Source organism: Heteronotia binoei, chromosome 16 (assembly GCF_032191835.1).
Source record: "Heteronotia binoei isolate CCM8104 ecotype False Entrance Well chromosome 16, APGP_CSIRO_Hbin_v1, whole genome shotgun sequence".
Lineage (NCBI taxonomy): Eukaryota > Metazoa > Chordata > Lepidosauria > Squamata > Gekkonidae > Heteronotia > Heteronotia binoei.
In genome coordinates, this window is record NC_083238.1 from 49649846 (window position 1) to 49667435 (window position 17590).

General features: G+C 43.9%; 1 protein-coding gene across 1 annotated transcript; it reads right to left on the reverse strand.

The window, feature by feature from the left end:
- Positions 1 to 1151: 1151 nt before the first annotated feature.
- On the reverse strand, positions 1152 to 6715 carry SGO2 (shugoshin 2). The gene is made up of 5 exons (XM_060257043.1): positions 6566 to 6715; positions 5881 to 6056; positions 3885 to 3962; positions 2878 to 2960; positions 1152 to 1401 (listed from the first exon to the last, which is right to left on the reverse strand). The coding sequence occupies exons 1-5, from the start codon at positions 6708 to 6710 to the stop codon at positions 1152 to 1154; spliced, it is 732 nt and encodes a 243-aa protein (XP_060113026.1). The 5' UTR covers positions 6711 to 6715.
- Between the last annotated feature and the right edge of the window lie 10875 nt (positions 6716 to 17590).

Here is a 17590-nt window from a genome sequence, read left to right on the forward strand (position 1 = left end):
GGGCAGGTTTAGAAACCTGCAAACAGGTCCATTTCAAAATGTGTGTGTGTCTCTGTGCCTTTAAAGCTGAGCAGGTCGCAGGAAGTACTTCATGGGAAGGGTCAGCAACGCTTGTTTTGCTTTCCTTTCAGAGCAACTGTATGTGTGTGTGAGAGAGAGGGGGGGAGCAGCACCAGACCCAGTAAGTGTGTGAGTGTGTGTGAGAGAGAGGGTTGCCAATCCCCAGGTTTGGAGGCCCTCTCCCCCCCCTTAGGGTCATCAGAAAGGGGGGGGGAAATGTCTACTGGGCAATTATTCCCTATGGAGAACGATTCCCATAGGGAATAATGGGGAATTGATCCTTGGGTATCGGGGGCTCTTGGGGGGCTGTTGTTTGAGGCAGAAGCACCAAGTTTTCAGTATAGCATCTAGTGCCTCTCCCCAAACTACCCCCCAAGTTTCAAAATGATTGGACCAGGGGATCCAATTCTATGAGCCCCAAAAGAAGGTGCCCCTATCCTTCATTATTTCCTATGGAAGAAAGACATTTTAAAAGGTGTGCTGTCCCTTTAAATGTGATGACCAGAACTCCCTTGGAGTTCAATTATGCTTGTCACACCCTTGTTCCTGGCTCCGCCCCCAATGTCTCCTGGCTCCACCCCCAAAGTCCCCAGATACTTCTTGAATTGGACTTGGCAACCCTACCCGAGGCCATTCCAGCAGGTGCAAGTGGAGGAGTGGGGAATCAAACCCGGTTCTCCCAAATAAGAGTCTGCACACTTAACCACTTATAAGTGCTGGGTTGGAGTCACATATGAATGTCGCCTTAAATGCAATATTATCAAAGCACATTCTGTAGAATGTTACTGTTACTAATTTACAAATCAGTTAAGTCCAGTGGTTTATATATATTAAATGAATATTTGATAGTGAAATTACACTACAGTAATTGTTGCAACATATCAGATTACATTTGAGGCAGATATACTGCTTTGAATACCTCAAATCAGAAGCCATTTTAGGTATCTAGTTTAAAATATAATTGACAAAGCATACGGAATAAATTTATTATTTATATTTGTGCCACATGCTAGTGTTTACAACATGCATTTTGTTTTCCTGTTTTATTCAACAGAGACTTCTGAATTTTCAGCATCTGGATGAAAAAAATCTTACCCACAATAATAAAATAAATGCAGCATACCTGTTGAAAATTTTGGGGCAAATACTGTTTCCATTTGATTTGTTACACATGATTTTGGCACATTTTTCTCAGAAGCTAATAATGCACCACTGATTTCATCTGCTCCAATTTCCTGTTGCAGTACTGGCATCTGCTTAAAAAGGTCATCTGCTTCAAATGCAAAGGTGCTTTCTTGTTGTTCCACAATACTAGGAGCACTCGCAAGTTGCCCAGTGGGCCTGAAAGGAAATGTTATTAGGAAAGAGGAAAATTTATTAAGAATGTATTCTATTCTTAAACAATATACTAATTTAAAAAGTAAGTAGAAACCAAGATCTAAGGCAAACATGGCTAGGGTTTTAGGTTACGTAAGAAAAAAAAGTAAAGATAAATTATATCACTGTAGGCTGCCTTGATTCAGGGTATATGCATTTTGTAGTGTTAGGTTTTTTTTTAATTAAGCTGTTTTTCTTATGTTGATATAAATTAATAAAATATGCTACAAGAAGGGCTTTTTTGAGCAGGAATGTGCAGGAACACAGTTCTGGCTAGCTTGGTGTCCGGGGGTGTGGCCTAATATGCAAATTAGTTATTGCTGGGCTTTTTCTACCCAAAAAGCCCTGGCTACAAATATGCACTCAGGGGCAGATCAGTATGTTATCTTTTCTTTTTTTTGCAGTCAAGTCATAGCTGACTTATGGAGGCCTCATAGGGTTTTCAAGACAAGAGATGTTCAGAGGTTGCTTGCCATTGCCTGCCTCTGCCTAGCAACTTTTGTATTCCTTAGTGGTCTCATCCCATTTGGGGAGGGACAGTGGCTCAGTAGTAGAGCATCTGCTTGGTAAGCAGAAGGTCCCAAGTTCAATCCCCAGTATCTCCAACTAAAACGAGTCCAGGCAAGTAGGTGTGAAAAACCTCAGCATGAGACCCTGGAGAGCCGCTGCCAGTCTGAGTAGACATATACTGACTTTGATGGACCAAGAGTCTGATTCAATATAAGGCAGTGTCATACGTTAATATATTCAAATACTGATCAGGGCCAACCTGAGATCTGACAAGATCAGGCTAGCCTGGGCCATCCAGGCCAGGACATTGTGTTAAAAACTTCCAAAGGCGAAATACATCAAAACAGAATTGCACGCACAGAAATACATTGTGATGCTACTGGCAAAGGACACATGAGCAGCAGGCTAGAAATCCTGCACATAGGCTACTTTGCTTTAGTCCTGCTTATTCTGTAATGTAAAGCTTTAATCCTATTTGATTGAAGTAAGATTTGAACAGTCCAAAAGTGTGCACGATTGCACCCTAAAACTTCAGTTTATGTCCCCATTAGTAAATGATGCTGCTCAGGGGTCATTTTGTAGAAAAATAGGTGGTAGAACTCATCCAGGGATTGTTATGCAGCTGCACCTACTATTCAATGGACAAGGTTAGTAGGTGGGGAGGAAGAGGGGGAACCCTCAGAAAGGTTCAGGAGCTGCGCCTCTGTGAGCTCCTGCTCAATTCAAGGCCTGGTGCTGCTCAAGAACATTTTGTACTCAAGAATACATTTACTTGGTTCTTGGTACATAAATTAACATCAAAAGCAATCCCCACTGGAATCATATTAACTTCACAGCAGGTTGGAATATAGCCTTGATCTATAAAATCTTATGACAAATTTTACAAAAGTTCCATTCCAATTTTTGTTTCGTTTAACAAAGAAGTGCTACCTAACTGGGTGATCAGAAATCTCAGTCTGATGACCGTCACTGTTGAACTTATCTCCTCTTGATGCTAGAGGCTTCTGAATATTCTGTCAAAAAGGAAACAAATCTCAAACACCTTTTCAGTGTTGGGAATCTATTAATGTTGCTATTAGGACTAATGCAAGAAGAAATTAAATAATAATGACATTCTGTAATGCAAAGCTTATCCCTTAGTGCCAACTAAGTAACATATATATAACACAAAATATATACATGTAAAGGTCTACAATTTTTAACAAGTTATAATACATTTATTCTGAGAAATTACTTTGTACATTAATGTATATTCTTTGTTAGTTTAATATAATTTTGTTAGTACAAGACTAGCAGCTATTTTAACGTAACAGTGTCATCTGGTATGTTTACTGAAACTATATTTGTATCTATATAGATGTTTCTTCACTGTTTGATTCACCAGACTTGTGTAGTTCATCAGACTGCAGTAGGGCTGCCAACTCCAGGTTCAAAAATTCCTGGAGATTTGGGGGTAGAAGTCATGGTTTGGGAAGTGAGGGGTACTTAGTCCACCCTCCAAAGCGGCTGTTATCTCCAGAGGAACTGATCTCTGTAGTCTGGGATCAGTTGTAATTCCAGGAAGCCTGGAAGTCCCACCTGGATGCTGGCAACCCATAATTCCAGAACCAACGTCTGAAAAATGCCAACCAAATTACCAGGGCTTTTTTTTTTTAGCAGGAATGCAGTTCTGGCTGGCTTGATGTCAGGGTGTGTGGCCTAATATGCAAATAGTTCCTGTTAGGCTTTTTCTACAAAAAAGTCCTGTGTACAACGATGGTGGTGTCAGGAGGTGTGGCTTAATATACAAATGATTTCCTGCTGGGCTTTTTCTACAACCCCCCCTGCAAATTCCTATTGGTCATAAACTTCATTGTTAGCAAAAATGAATTCACAGCCATAGTTGCCATACTTGCCCTCTGATCAATAATGTCATAATGTTCATAGTGGAAATGTACCTCAGGTAAAGTGCTCATTTCAATTGCAGTTAAAAGGTTATTATGCAGGAATGCTTCTACTTCTATGAGGGTTTTATTCTGTGTATAAGAACACAAAACCACAAGTTAACAGTCCACATTTTTACATAATTAAAGACAGTTGGGGAAGACTAGAGGATGATAGATAATTGTTTCTCCATTATCTCAGTACCAGGATAATCAGATAGGTTATTTTGATATAAAACTAATATACTTGATGTGGGGTTAACAGTACAATCCCATACAAAGTTACTCCCATTTAAGCACTTTGAGGGTTTAGACTAGATTAATTTTACATTGGATTGTACTTCAAATCAGCCAGATGTTTGTTTTATGATAATTAGGTAAAATGGCATTGGAGCCAGCCAGCATTTTCTCACCTAATTCCTTTCCTTACTACAGCCCCCATTCTACATTTTGTTAATCCAGGCAGGGCATCTGATTGCTAGTACAGCCTATTTCATGGCCAAATTGGACTATTCTTTTCTCTTTTTCATCAGCATAAAAAATGGTTGTATTATCCAACTCAATAGAAAAATACCTTGTGATTAATTACTTCCTCTGATTATTTGCAGGGTTTCTTGTTTTACAAGCAGATCCGCCCCCCCTGCTTTAAAGCAATGCATCTTCCATGCAAAAGATTAACATTCTCCCTGATGCAGCCAGAGAGTGTAAACGCAGTGTTTGCTGTTTGGATAAGAAGTGGTGCTCATAGACATGAGATGCTTATATAGGGTTGCCAAGTCCCCAGCGTTGCCCGGGCAGGGGACTTTTGAGGAAAAAACTCTATGGTACCTATTGTACCATAGAATTTTCCCAATGGTTAGAGCATCCAGGAAAACCATAAGAGTTAGAGTAAGACATCACCGCACCGACAACGTTGGGGAGGTTTCCCCCACCAGCCCAATTTGGGTCGGTGGGTTGGAAACCTCCCAGACAGGGGAACCCCTGCCCAGATTGGGGCCTGGCAGCCCTATGCTTATACAGCCCCATCAGAAAACTGGCATTAGTACCTAGTACCTGGCATTAGTAACAGCATCAGCTGTTTTGAGGGGCAGAATTAGTCCCTATGCCCTCTCCACCATGGCAAACTGCTGAATGGTGTGATTGTCAGTTACTAACAGGGATATCTGTACACATTACTAGACACTTTGTCAAAGTACTGCTTGATTGGACCCCAGAAGTATTAGGAAGAAACATTTCCCCTTAATCTAGGAAGAGAGATCTATCAGTGTTGCTGATTCTGGCTCACATCTGAATGCTCATCCACATCATGGCACAAAGCTAGACCCCATTGAACTGACTTTTAAGTATATTTTGAAATATATTATATGCATATCCCCCTCCCAGAGCTAAGGCTCCTAATAGACGGACATGAGTAGAACTGGGTTGTGGCCATCGAAACTGATTTTCTACAAAAGTACCTTTATAGAACAATAAATTGCATTTCCAATCTTTATATTTCACAAGACGCAAAGTTTTAGATCCCACAATGACAAGAGCAAACGTCCATCAGCACCTGAAAGACTAACAAAATTTGTGGCGGGGTGTAAAAAAAGGTAAAGGTAGTCCCCTGTGCACACACACCAGTCCTTTCCAACTCTGGGGTGACGTCGCTTTTCATGACATTTTCACAGCATACATTTTACGGGGTGGTTTGCCCTTGCCTTCCCCAGTCATCTACACTTTCGCCCCAGCAAGCTGGGTACTCATTTTACCAACCTCGGAAGGATGGAAGGCTGAGTCAACCTCGAGCTGGCTACCTGAACCCAGCTTCTGCCGGGATCGAACTCAGGTCGTGAGCAGAGCTTAGGACTGCAATACTGCAGCTTTAACACTCTGCGCCTGCCACAAATCTTGTTAGTCTACCTTGCCACAAATTTTAAGTCTTTCAGGTGCTACTGGACTCTTGCTCTTTTCTACTTCTACAAGCAGACTAACATGGCTTGATCTATCCCACAGTATTTTTAGAATGTACCAGACAATTTAGTTTTTGGCAAAGTGAGACATTCTGCAGGTGCAGCTTATCCACTTCTTTCTGTAGCAAGAGCTTTTCATTTTTCAGCCTCCGGCAGTTTTCTCTCTCAGTGCTTAGTGCCATGGCCAATGCCTTATTATTAAGTTTCAGAGAGGTCTTCAATAGCGAGGAGTTGTCTGTATGAAATAGAGAACACAAAATAACCATTCTGGATTCTTAATGGCAGGATTTCTGCATCTTCCAACAAAAAGATTATTTGATGTGAATTTTTGTGGTTCTGATCATATTGCCCTTGTTCAAAGATCCAGATTCCAGCACTCTGGACATAAAAGCATATCCAAAGCTAGTAGTTGTGAGGTGGCCGAAACGCTATTCTCTGTCATCAAAATATACCTTTGGTTAGTTGACCAAAAATACATGTAACCTGTTCTCATCTAATTGTATGTCCCCTATGCATGATAATATTTTGACCGATATAAATGCAAAATGAATTCACAGAGTTCGAACAAGGAAAATATATATAGTACTTGTCTAGACAGTGTGACTGGCCCAAGTTCAAAAAGTATAATTGGAAATGAAGATATTTATCTCTTTTCTTTCTTTGTATGAATAAATATTCGCAGATTTATCTCACCAGGTTTTTTCAAAAAAGATCCTTTCACTGAGTATGATAATAAACACTCACTTATTATTTTAGTTTTTATTTTAGATGCCAGAGAAGTATTCAGCTTTGCAGCTTTTAGAGCCCCATTCTTCTTCTCCCTCACACGTCTTTTAATTTCTCCAAAGGTGGAATGGGTTGACATTTCAGGAATTGTATTACTTTCCATTTCAAATTGTTCAGGTTATCATCCAATAGAAACCTAGTGTTAGATAACACAAAGAAATGTTAATGATTTCATTTTTTCATGGGTATTCAGGATTACACAATCTCAGTCCATATCACCTTTCTCTGTTGTTTAGATAGGCTTGCCAACCTCTAGCTGAGGGCTGGAGATCTCCTGAAATTACAATTGATCTCCAGACAGCATAACTCACTTATTATTTAAACCATTTATTCCACTCCTGGAAAAAATGGCTTCTTTGCAGAGGTCATTTCATAGAAAAAGAGGTGCTGGAGCTCATTAGCACATCTCATTTGCATAACCTGTTTGCTTATGCCACACACCCCTGACATTACTGGAAGATGTACTAAATTGTATCAGCTCAGCATCTGCCTTCGAATGCTTCTTGAATTATAGTTGTCAGAATAAAACCTTATTCCCATCATACTTTTTATATTACTTTCTCCTACGTGGCCAGAGTGGCATGATGAAGATATCCATCTGTCTGCTTTATATGTTTTGGTTATTTTCCGCATTTTTTGTGAGGAAAAATATTAGAAAGTTCGAGTTCAGCAAAATTCTCACAGGGGGTTTGAACTATGAATCTTAGAGTTCAGCAAAATTCTCACAGGGGTTTGAACCACAGAGCCCAGAAGCAAGTACTGGGGAAGGAGAAGAAAGAAAGAAAGAGCACAGTGAAAGTTAGAGGTTCTGGAGCTCTGCTCCTGTGAGCTCCTGCCCCAAATGGGGCCTGCTGCTTTGAAACGTAGACTGCATGGAATTATACCCTACCAAGGTTTCTCCCCTCCCTAAATCCCACTGTACCAGGCCCACTCCTCAAATATCCAGGCACTCCCAAACTGGAGTTGGCAACCAATATAGCAGAAAAGAGCAAGAGTCCTGTAGCACCTTAAATACTAACAAATTTTGTGGTAGGGTATGAGCTTTTGTGAGTTGCTGCTCACTTCCTCAGATACAACTAGAATATGAGTTCATCTGTCCTATATACCCTGCCACAAATTTTGTCTTTAAGATGCTTACTCTTTTCTACTGCTACATGGCCATCTATCTGGATCCAACACTAATTCTCATCAGACCTGCTTCAGACATGCCAACAGCATCACCCTAACCAAGGGTGGGCAAACTGCAGCTTGGGAGCCACATGTGGCACTTTCACACATAATGTGTGGCTCTCGAAGCCCCCACTACTCTGTCGGCTGGCTTGAAGAAGTATTTTTCTCTTTAAATCACTTCTCCAAGCCAAGCCAGAGTGGCTAGGAGAATGCATTTAAAGTTGCTTTCTTTCTACCTCCCTCTACCTCCATTTCCCTTCCTTCCTTCCTCCCCTCCCTCCCTCAAACATCTGATGTTCCTGTCTTCCGGCTCTCAAACATCTGACATTTATTCTATGTGGCTCTTATATTAAGCAAGTTTGGCCACCCCTGACCCAGGCATGAAAAAAATGTAGAAAAAAGTATTGGCATGTTGATTTAATATGCACTTTTAATTCATTGACAGGTATTAATGCTATTCCTCTAGGATGCAGGCATTCCTCAGTTTGTTTTGAAAGGTTTGTCATAGGCTTGGAGCTGGAAGCCCTGAATTAAAATTCCACCTTTGCCTTGAAACTTGCTGGGTGACTTTGAGCCATTCACTGTTGCAACCTCACCTACTTCATGTTGTTAGCCGCCCTGAGCCGCCTAGGCGGGGAGGGCGGGATATAAATGTAAATATAAATAAATATAAATAAAAATGGGGTTTTTTTTGTGAGGATCAATGGGGAAGGCAGAGTACCACATACGCCACTTTGAGCTCCTGAGGAGAGTTGGGATGAAAATGCATTCGATAACTGAATTACTGTTTCAGGACAACCAAAACATGTATTCAAAATCCATCCTTACTGCCAGCTCAAATTCCAGTCATGCACAAATGGCGCTATTTGTCATTTATGTAAAAGAGGGCGATAGAGCAGACATTGCCCCACAAAGCTTCCTGCGTTGTTATTCACCACCCACCAAAAAATTAGTCAAAAACAGCAATCCTTCTGCCAATACGGGAAGTGTGGTACCAAGTAGAGGTGCCAGGTCCAGGTTGGAAAGTTGCAGGAAATGTTTATGATGGAACCTGGGGAGGGTAGGTTTTGGGGAGGGAACTCAATGGAGTACAATGACACAGAATCCAGCCATTTTCTCTATAAAAGCTGAGTCCTAGGGATGCCAGCTTCAGATGGGACCTGGGGATCCCCTGGAATTGCAGCTCATATCCAGACTACAAAGACCAGTTCCCTTGGGGAAAATAAAAAATCTATTATTTGGAGGGTGGGCTGTGTGGCATTGTAACCCACTGAGGTCTCTGCCCTCCCCAGGCCCTATCCCCAAATCTCTGGGAGTTTCCCAGTCTGGATCTGGCGCGCTACCCCTCCCAGCCCCTGCAAGTAGCCTCTGGCCAGGGGGAACCTGACAACCTTATTTGTCACTTGGAGATTAGCTGTAATTCCAAATCTCCAGACAACACCTGGAGGTTTTAATGCCACAACGTGAGAAATAACGCATAACACGTGCAGGAAAAAATATCACCATGTAATGCCTTAATGAATTTATAATCCAGTAATAAATGATTAATAACAACCGATGAAATGTCATTTTAATATTATTTATAAATTTAAAATGACATTTCATGGATCGCTATTAATTAAGTGTTGGATTATAAATTTATTAAGGCGTTACATGGTTATAATTTCTCCCCCCACTACCTGGAAGTTGGCAACTTTAATGGATATAAGCAGAAAAGACAATAGCATCACTGCTGATTGTTTGCCCTTCTTTTTAAAATTGGTGCCCATCTGCTACAGATGTTTTAGTAAAACGTGAATTGTAAGGTTCTACTAGTGGAAGCACTTGCGATTATCCACCAACTGCAAGTTGGGCAAACCTAACCCTAAATCCTGTGGGAAATGGTAGAACAGAGTGCTGTGTGTCTACAACCTTGGCAAGTGGAAGTAGGGTTGCCAATCCCCAGGTGGGGGAAGGGAAATGTCTGCTGGGCACTCCATTATTTCCTATGAAGACCGATTCCCATAAGGCAGTGGTCCCCAACCTTTTTGGCATCAGGGACCAGTTTTGTGGAAGACAATTTTTCCACAGACCGGTGTGCGTGTGTGTAATAGTTTCGGGATGATACAACTGTGCACTTTATTTCTATTATTACACTGTAATATATAATGAAATAATTATATAGCTCAAGGCCCGACTGCTAACAGGCCATGGACTGGTACCGATCCATGGCCCGGGGGTTGGGGACCCCTGCCATAGAGTATGATGGAGAATTGATCAGCAGGTATCTGGGGCTCTGGAAGGGGGGCTGTTTTCTGAGATAGAGACACCAAATTTGCCGTGTAGTGTCCAACACCTCTCCTCAAAAGACCGTCCAAGTTTAAAAAAAATTGGACCAGGGGGTCCAAATCTAACAGCCCCAGAAGAAGGTGCCCCTATCCTTCATTATTTCCAATGGAGGGAAGGCATTTAAAAGGTGTGCAGTCCCTTTAGATGTGATGGCCAGAACTCCCTTTGGAGTTCAGTCATGCTGGTCACACCCTTACTCCTGGCTCCACCCCCAAAGTCCCCAGATATTTCTTGGAGTGGACCTGGCAACCCTAGGCAGAAGCTGTCTTTTTCCTGACTGAAATAATGTAGGCGAAAGGCCAGCTACTTCTCAGCCATTGCCTGCCTGACACAAAAACGATCCTAAATTCACATCACTGCATCCCACCCCGAAACAGAGGGGAAAAGGACGCCCCTTTTTTTCTTCAGCAAGTAAAGCGAAAACACATTTTAAGGAGAGGTGCCGCCAGCGACTCCCCTGCGCCCACCAAGCTCAATTTCCCGCCAAAAGGGCCGCCGCGAGCCCCCCCACCCCACCCAGGCCGTTAAACGGCGGCGCGGGGAAAGCGCGCGCGGAGACTTTCCCGCCAACCGCCTGGGTTGTGCTGCGCCGTTTTGCGCGCCTCCAGCTGCGACGGCGCGATGCGAAGCAGCCCCGCATTGCAACAGTTTGAGTTATTTAAAGGCCTGGGCGGCTGTGCCCGTTTGCAGAGAAATAAATGCAGCGAGCGTGCATGCTAAGGATGGCGCTCAGTTTTCCAGCATGGGCGTTTCGCTTTGCTTGCAAATCCCATGTCCCGGCTGAGGAAAGGCGGCATCCTTGTAGCTGTCTCTGGTGGCGGCACTGTATCTATCTGGGGACTTTGGGGAGGGAGCCAGGAGCATAACTGGACGCCACAGGGGATTCTGGTCATCACATTTAAAGGGACCGCACACCTTTTAAATGCCTTTTCTCCATTGAAAGTAATGAAGGATAGGGGCACCTTCTTTTGGAGCTCATAGAATTGGACCCCGTGTAGAGATGTAAAATTTCCTGAAATTTTGAAGCTCGGGAAAAAACGGAAATTTTCGGAAAAAATGAAAAAAAAATTGCTACATTAGCACTTCTTTTTTCTTTTCCAGATTGAAAGTCATTCTGTTACTTTAGGAACATTAAATATGACTATGGCCAAATTTACTTGGCATGAAATTATCCTAACTAGCATATTAAAAATGTAGTGTATCCAAATGATTATTTATTTTTTTAAACGATTATTACAAGCAGAATTTACTTTAAAAATAATATTTATTTTTAATTGTTACAAATGGGGCAACAATCTCTTGAACTGTTTACCAGTTTATGTGGAACAGACAAAAAAACCTCCACAAAACAATTTTTAACAATCCAGAAGTAACAATTATTCATATTTCCTCTCCACAGTATTAAATAAAAATAAAAAACTTTCTCATAAAAAGAATTGAAGAGGGGGGAAGTGTATAGAAGGGAGTGTAGGACAAAGTTTCAATGAATGGGCAAGACCTAGGACTTGCTTGTCCTCAGTGCACAAAAATTAGAATAATCTGATATCATACATATTTTTTAGAAATGATTTGAAAAATATTTGAACACCTTGTCTTAAAATGTTTTATTCATCACGTTAAAATAAAATGTTACATAATCAATTTTTTTCTTTTGTTTTCTTTTTCAATTTTTTTGGGGAAAAAAAGGCTTCAAGAAAAAACCAGAAAAGACCTGTTTTTTTCTGGGCCTTCACATCTCTAACCCCGTGGTCTAATTCTTTTGAAACTTGGTGGGTATTTTGGAGAGAGGCACTGGATATTATGCCTCAAAAAACAGCCCCACAGAGATCCACGGATCAATTCTCCATTATACCCCATGAAGATTGGTCTCCATAGGGAATAAAGGAGTGCCCTGTGGGGGTGGGGGATGGCTCCAAACCGGGGGATCCCCTGCCTCCACCTGGAAACCGTGCAACCAACAAAGAGCAAGGCAGATAATGGAGCAGGGGAAAAGGTTATAAAACCTCTGCGGATACCAGCCTCCAGTAATATACAAAATTATTTACTACTATTATTATTTACAAAAATGCTTCTAACATGAAACATAGAAATATACAAAGTTAGATACTTAACGGAACATTCACCCTATACCCAAACCTGACATTTTTTTCATAGAACCACAGAGTTGGCAGGGGCTACACAGGCCATCTAGTCCAACCCCCTGCTCAATGCAGGACCAGCCTTGAGCAGGGATGGCGAACTCATTTGTTATGAGGGACGGATCTGACATAAATGAGACCCTGTCGGGCCGGGCTGGGCTGTGTTGGGCTGGGCCCTGTGTGTACCTATTTAAGATTAGGCAGCAGAGATATAAACTTCTTAAAGGACACAAATGAGATTAAAGGGTTTTTTTTAAACGTAAAATAAAACATGCTTAAAACGTTAGCACTCTTTGATCTTAAAGGTGCTTTCTTTGTATTTCTCCCTGAAATCCAAGGAACTGGGCAAAGGAAGCTCTGGCTCTTTCCCTTCCTCCCCAGGGGACCAGGAGGGGGAGGAGCCTCAGCCAATGGAGAAAACTGAGGTTTTGCTCTGTAGCTCCTATGTACGTAATTAAGCAAGCCTTGCAAAGCAAGTTGAGATGCAGAAGGAAGCAAAAGAAAGGGAGAAGGAAGCAGACAAGAGCCAATTGCTCGGGGACCTGATAGGAGCCCTCCAGGGCTTGATTCGGCCCTTGGGCTGCATGTTTGACACCCCTAACCTATAGCATCCCTGACAAATATTTGTCCAGTGGCTGCTTCAAGACTGCCAGTGAGAGGGAGCTCACCACCTCCCTGGGTAGATGATTCCACTGTCGAACAACTCTCACTGTAAAAAGTTTCCTACAACACCCCATTGGCTTTTTATAAGATCAGAGATTACAAACACATTTCCTATTTTGCAGAACAAGCCTCCATTTGGGACCTGGAGATCCCTCGCTATTACAACTGATCTCCATCCGTTCCCACGGAGAAACGGCTCCTTTGCAGGGTGGAGTTCATTGCACTGTAGCTTGGCTCCATCCCCCAAATTCACAGGTATTTCTCACTGCAAAGGTGGCGACCCTGAACACAACCTAGGCAAACGCTGGCAACGTTTAATGCAGAGGTGGCCAAATTGTGGCTCGGAAGCCACATGTGGCTCTTTCACACATATTCTGTGGCTCTCAAAGCCCTCACTGCCCCCATTGGCTGGCTTGGAGAAGGCATTTTGGAAAGCCAGTTTGGTGTAGTGCTTAAGTGGGTGAATTCTTATCTGGGAGAGCCAGGTTTGATTCCCCACTTCTCCACTTGCAGTTGCTGGAATGGCCTTGGGTCAGCCATAGCACTCGTAGGAATTGTCCTTGAAAGGGCAGCTGCTGTAAGAGCTCTTTCTGGCCCACCTACCTCACAGGGTATATTTTTTGGGGGGGGGGGGGAGATTGTGACCAGTGTTCCCTCTAAACTGAGTTGGTGTGCTCACAGATTTGAAGCCTCCAGCTCATACATTTTTGTCTTAGCTCAGGAAGGATGACCCCCAGAACACACTAATTTATGCAATAGCTCACAACTTTTAACGCCAGTACCTCACAGCTTTTAATACCTACCAGTAGCTCACAAAGTAGAATTTTTGCTCACAAGACTCTTACGCTTAGAGAGAACATCTTCCTTATCTTCAAACCCCTTCCAACCTTCCCAGCAATTAACACTGAACAATGGTCACATCCAACAGCAGTTTCCTTATCACTACCCTTCCAGGAAGCCCCACCAAACAATGGGCACATCCACAAACCAATTGCCCTTTCATCACACCCCCTCCAGCCTACAAATAGCAGCTCTCCAGCAGCCCTGGCCCCACTCAATGCACAGCAGCCAAGAAGGTCTGAGCGCCTGCTCCGGCTGCAATGCCACTGAGGATGTTCTCCGTAGCTGAGAACGAAACGTCTGGAAGGAAAACTTTCTCCAGTAGAACACGGCACTTGATCCCGAAAGATTCTACAAACCCTAATGATGTTACCAGCCGTGAAAACCTGAAATCTTTGATAACATTGATTGTGATCGCTCTGAGACTCTGATATTCAGAGTATAGGGCGGGATATAAATCCAATATCATCTTCTTCTTGAAATGTCTTCTCCAAGCCAAGCTAAACAGTGGCTTGGATTTTAAAGTTGCCTTCTTTCCACCTCTCTCTCCCTTCCCCTTCTATTTTCCTTCCTTCCTCAGTACCCAACAGTCATGTTTTGCAGATCTCAAACATCTGACGTTTATTCTATGTGGCTTTTACTTGAACAAGTTTGGCCACCCCTGGTTTCATGTGCGCACAAGGGGACCTCTGAGAATGTGCAGAGCACCTTTCCACGGGTTAAAGAGCCCCGGGGGCCGATGAGATTCTGGCTCAGCCCCTCTCCTTTCCCAAAGCACAAAAGCAGGAGAGAGCCCTAGAACTGAAACCAGCCCCAGCATCCCAGAAGCACAGGCCCGTTGGTGGGTGGCAGCAGGGGAGAGAGATCCAGAGGGGCAGCCGTGTTCGTCTGAAGCAATGGAACAAAGCAGAGTCCAATGGCACCTTTAAAACCAACCAAGTGTTATTCAGAATGTAAGCTTTCATGTGCTCTAAGTACACTTCATCAGACAGTAGGATCAGGCCTCAGCGGTAGCTCACTGGAGCACAGCTCCTGAACCTTTCTGAGAGATCCCCCTCCTTCCCACCTTGTGCATTGAATAGTAGGTGCAGCTGCATAACAATCCCTGGATGAGCTCCACCACCACCTGTTTTTCTACAAAATGACCCCTGAGTAGGATGGAATGGCAAGCAGTCCTCAATATAGAGAAAGTGGGCAGTGAATCAGCATGCAAAATCATGGAAATGTCCCTTAGCAGATTAAAAGAATCACAAGGCAGGGCCAGGGGATATTTCCACGATTTTGCATGCTGATTCACTGCCCACTTTCTCTATATTGAGGGTGGCTTGCCCAGTGTTCCCTCTAAGCTGAGTTAGCATGAGCTAGCTCACACATTTTTAGCCTCCAGCTCACAGATTTTTGTCTTAGCTCAGGAAGGAGGACCCCAGAGCACAATAATTTATGCAGTAGCTCACAACTTGAATGCCATTTTTAACATGTAAACATAGAATTGTGTTTACACATTAAAAAGTAAATTAGGTGGACAAGAACATCACTATCCAATTTATTTCTCTTTTAGCTGTATTGACACACTCAAACAGGGACTTTGGTTGCTTATCCCATTACATATATTGAACCCATCTCCCATTGTCATTGACAGACAATCTCACATTTTGACATACTGCTGTTTTGTTGCTTTCATGTGCTCATGCTACTCAGATCAAAGGTTTGCTCAATTTGTTAATTTTACTATTCTGTCATTCTACCATTTTACATTCTAAACCTCTGCCTAGCAGATAATTTTACTTCACTCTAATTGTTTCTTAAATCTGTACCATGTTGCATTCTGGGCCACTGCCTACCAGCTATGTATGGCTTTGCTCACTGTGCTGGATTCCTCGTCCGATGAAGTGTGCTTAAGAGCACAGGAAAGCTTACATTCTAAATAAAAACTGGTTGGTCTCAAAGGTGACACTTGACTCCTGCTTTGTTCAACTTGAATGCCAGCAGCTCACAACGTAGAATTTTTGCTCACAAGACTCTGGCAACTTAGAGGGAACATCGCTTGCCATTCCATCCTCCCGTCTGATGAAGCAGCGTGCTTAGAGCGCACGAAAGCTGACATTTCTGAATCAAACTTTGGCTGGTCTTAAAGGTCCAACTTGACTCCTGCTTTGTGCAACTTGAATGCCAGCAGCTCACAACGCAGAATTTTTGCTCACAAGACTCTGCAACTTAGAGGGAACATCGCTTGCCATTCCCTCCTCCCGTGTGATGAAGCAGCGCGCTCAGAGCGCACGAAAGCGGACATTTCTGACTCAAACTTTGGCTGGTCTCAAAGCGGAGAGAGAGAGGGCGGCCTTCGAGGTCTCCCCGCCCAGCAGCATTAGCGGCCAACCAGGGAGGCCGCCGCCTTCCTCCCTCCCTTCCCTCCCGCTTTGGAAATGGCGGCGGAGGCCGGTTGTCGGGAGAGGGAAGGGGGCGGCGCGGTCTCCTGGGGCGGACCCGGGCCGAGGCCCAAAAGGTAACGAGGAAAAGGCGCGGAGGGAGGAGTGGGGTGTCCGCCCTTGGCTTGCAGGGCTGCTGCTTCGCCTCTGCTGGAGGGGATGGAGGGCGAGCTCGGGCTAGGCCCCGCTGGACCTTCCCCCCTTCCCTGGGCAGTGCTTGGCTTGGGGGGGGGGGGGTGGTGGAGCGGGCAGGGGGTGGAGGTAGGGATGCAGGCCTCCAGGTGGGGCCTGGGGATGCCCTGGAGTTACAGCCAGTGTTCCCTCTAAGCTGCAGAGGCTTGTGAGCAAAAATTCTACTTTGGGAGCTGCTGGCATTCAAGTTGCGAGCTACTAGCATTCGTGTGCTCTGGGGGTCATCCTTCCTGAGCTAAGGCAAAAATGTGTGAGCTGGAGGCAAAAAATCTGCGAGCTAGCTCACACTCACTCAGCTTAGAGGGAACACTGGTTGCAGCTGATCTCCAGGCTACATAGATCACTTCCTCCTGGAGAAAATGGGTGCCAGGCTGGCACTGCCAGCAGCGCCCTCTGAAATCTCCCCCCTCTGAACTGCAGGTTGGGGTGTTGCCTGGACCCCCCCACCCCACCCTCATCTCTCACGGTGTGTGGGGGAGGGAGGGCCAGGCTTTTTGGCTCTTTTGGCACTGACTGGGTTGTAGTGGGTCAAGATGGGCACTTGTGTTTGCCTGTAGCAGCAGAAAAGAACAAGAGGCCAGGAGGCAGGACTGGAGTAGCCAAATTGGCTCGGTAGCCACCTGTGGCACTTTCACACACCCCATTGGCCGGCTTGGAGAAGGCATTTGGCTCTTTAAATCACTGCTCCAAGCTAAGTCAGCTGGGAGCTTGGAGAAGGCATTTGAAGTTGCCTTCTCTACACCTCTCCCCCACCATCTCCCTCCCTCCCTCCCGCATCTGACATTCATATCTTGTGGCTCTCAAACATCTGACGTTCACGTCCTGTGGCTCTCAAATATCTGACGCTTATTCTATGTGGCTCTTACGTTAAGCAAGTTTGGCTACCCCTGGTATAAGGCACTGCTCACTTCTTCAGATATCTGGCAATGACTCACAAAAGTTCATCCCCTGCCATAAATGTTGTTAGTCTTTCTTGTCCTCCTTGATTCTTGCTGTTTTGTATTGCAGAAGGGAGTTGTGACTCAGGGAAGCTCCTACCCTGCCACAAATAATAATAATAATAATAATAATAATAATAATAAAAATTTATTTTTATATCCCGCCCTCCCCCGCCAAGGCAGGCTCAGGGCGGCTCAAATGGCGTTAGTCTTTAAGGTACTACTAGATTCTTGCTGTTCTCTCCTGAAGTGACTTTCAGAAGCTCATCTGCCATAAATTTCAGGTTC

Excerpts from the sequence above, each read along its gene's own strand:
- SGO2 (XM_060257043.1), bottom strand. The coding sequence starts at position 6,710 with ATGGAAAGTAATACAATTCCTGAAATGTCAACCCATTCCACCTTTGGA. Across the intron at positions 3,963-5,880 it reads GCCAAAAACTAAATTGTCTG|AATAAAACCCTCATAGAAGT; the intron begins GTACATTCTAAA and ends TCTTATACACAG. Across the intron at positions 2,961-3,884 it reads AAATGAGCACTTTACCTGAG|AATATTCAGAAGCCTCTAGC; the intron begins GTACATTTCCAC and ends CCTTTTTGACAG.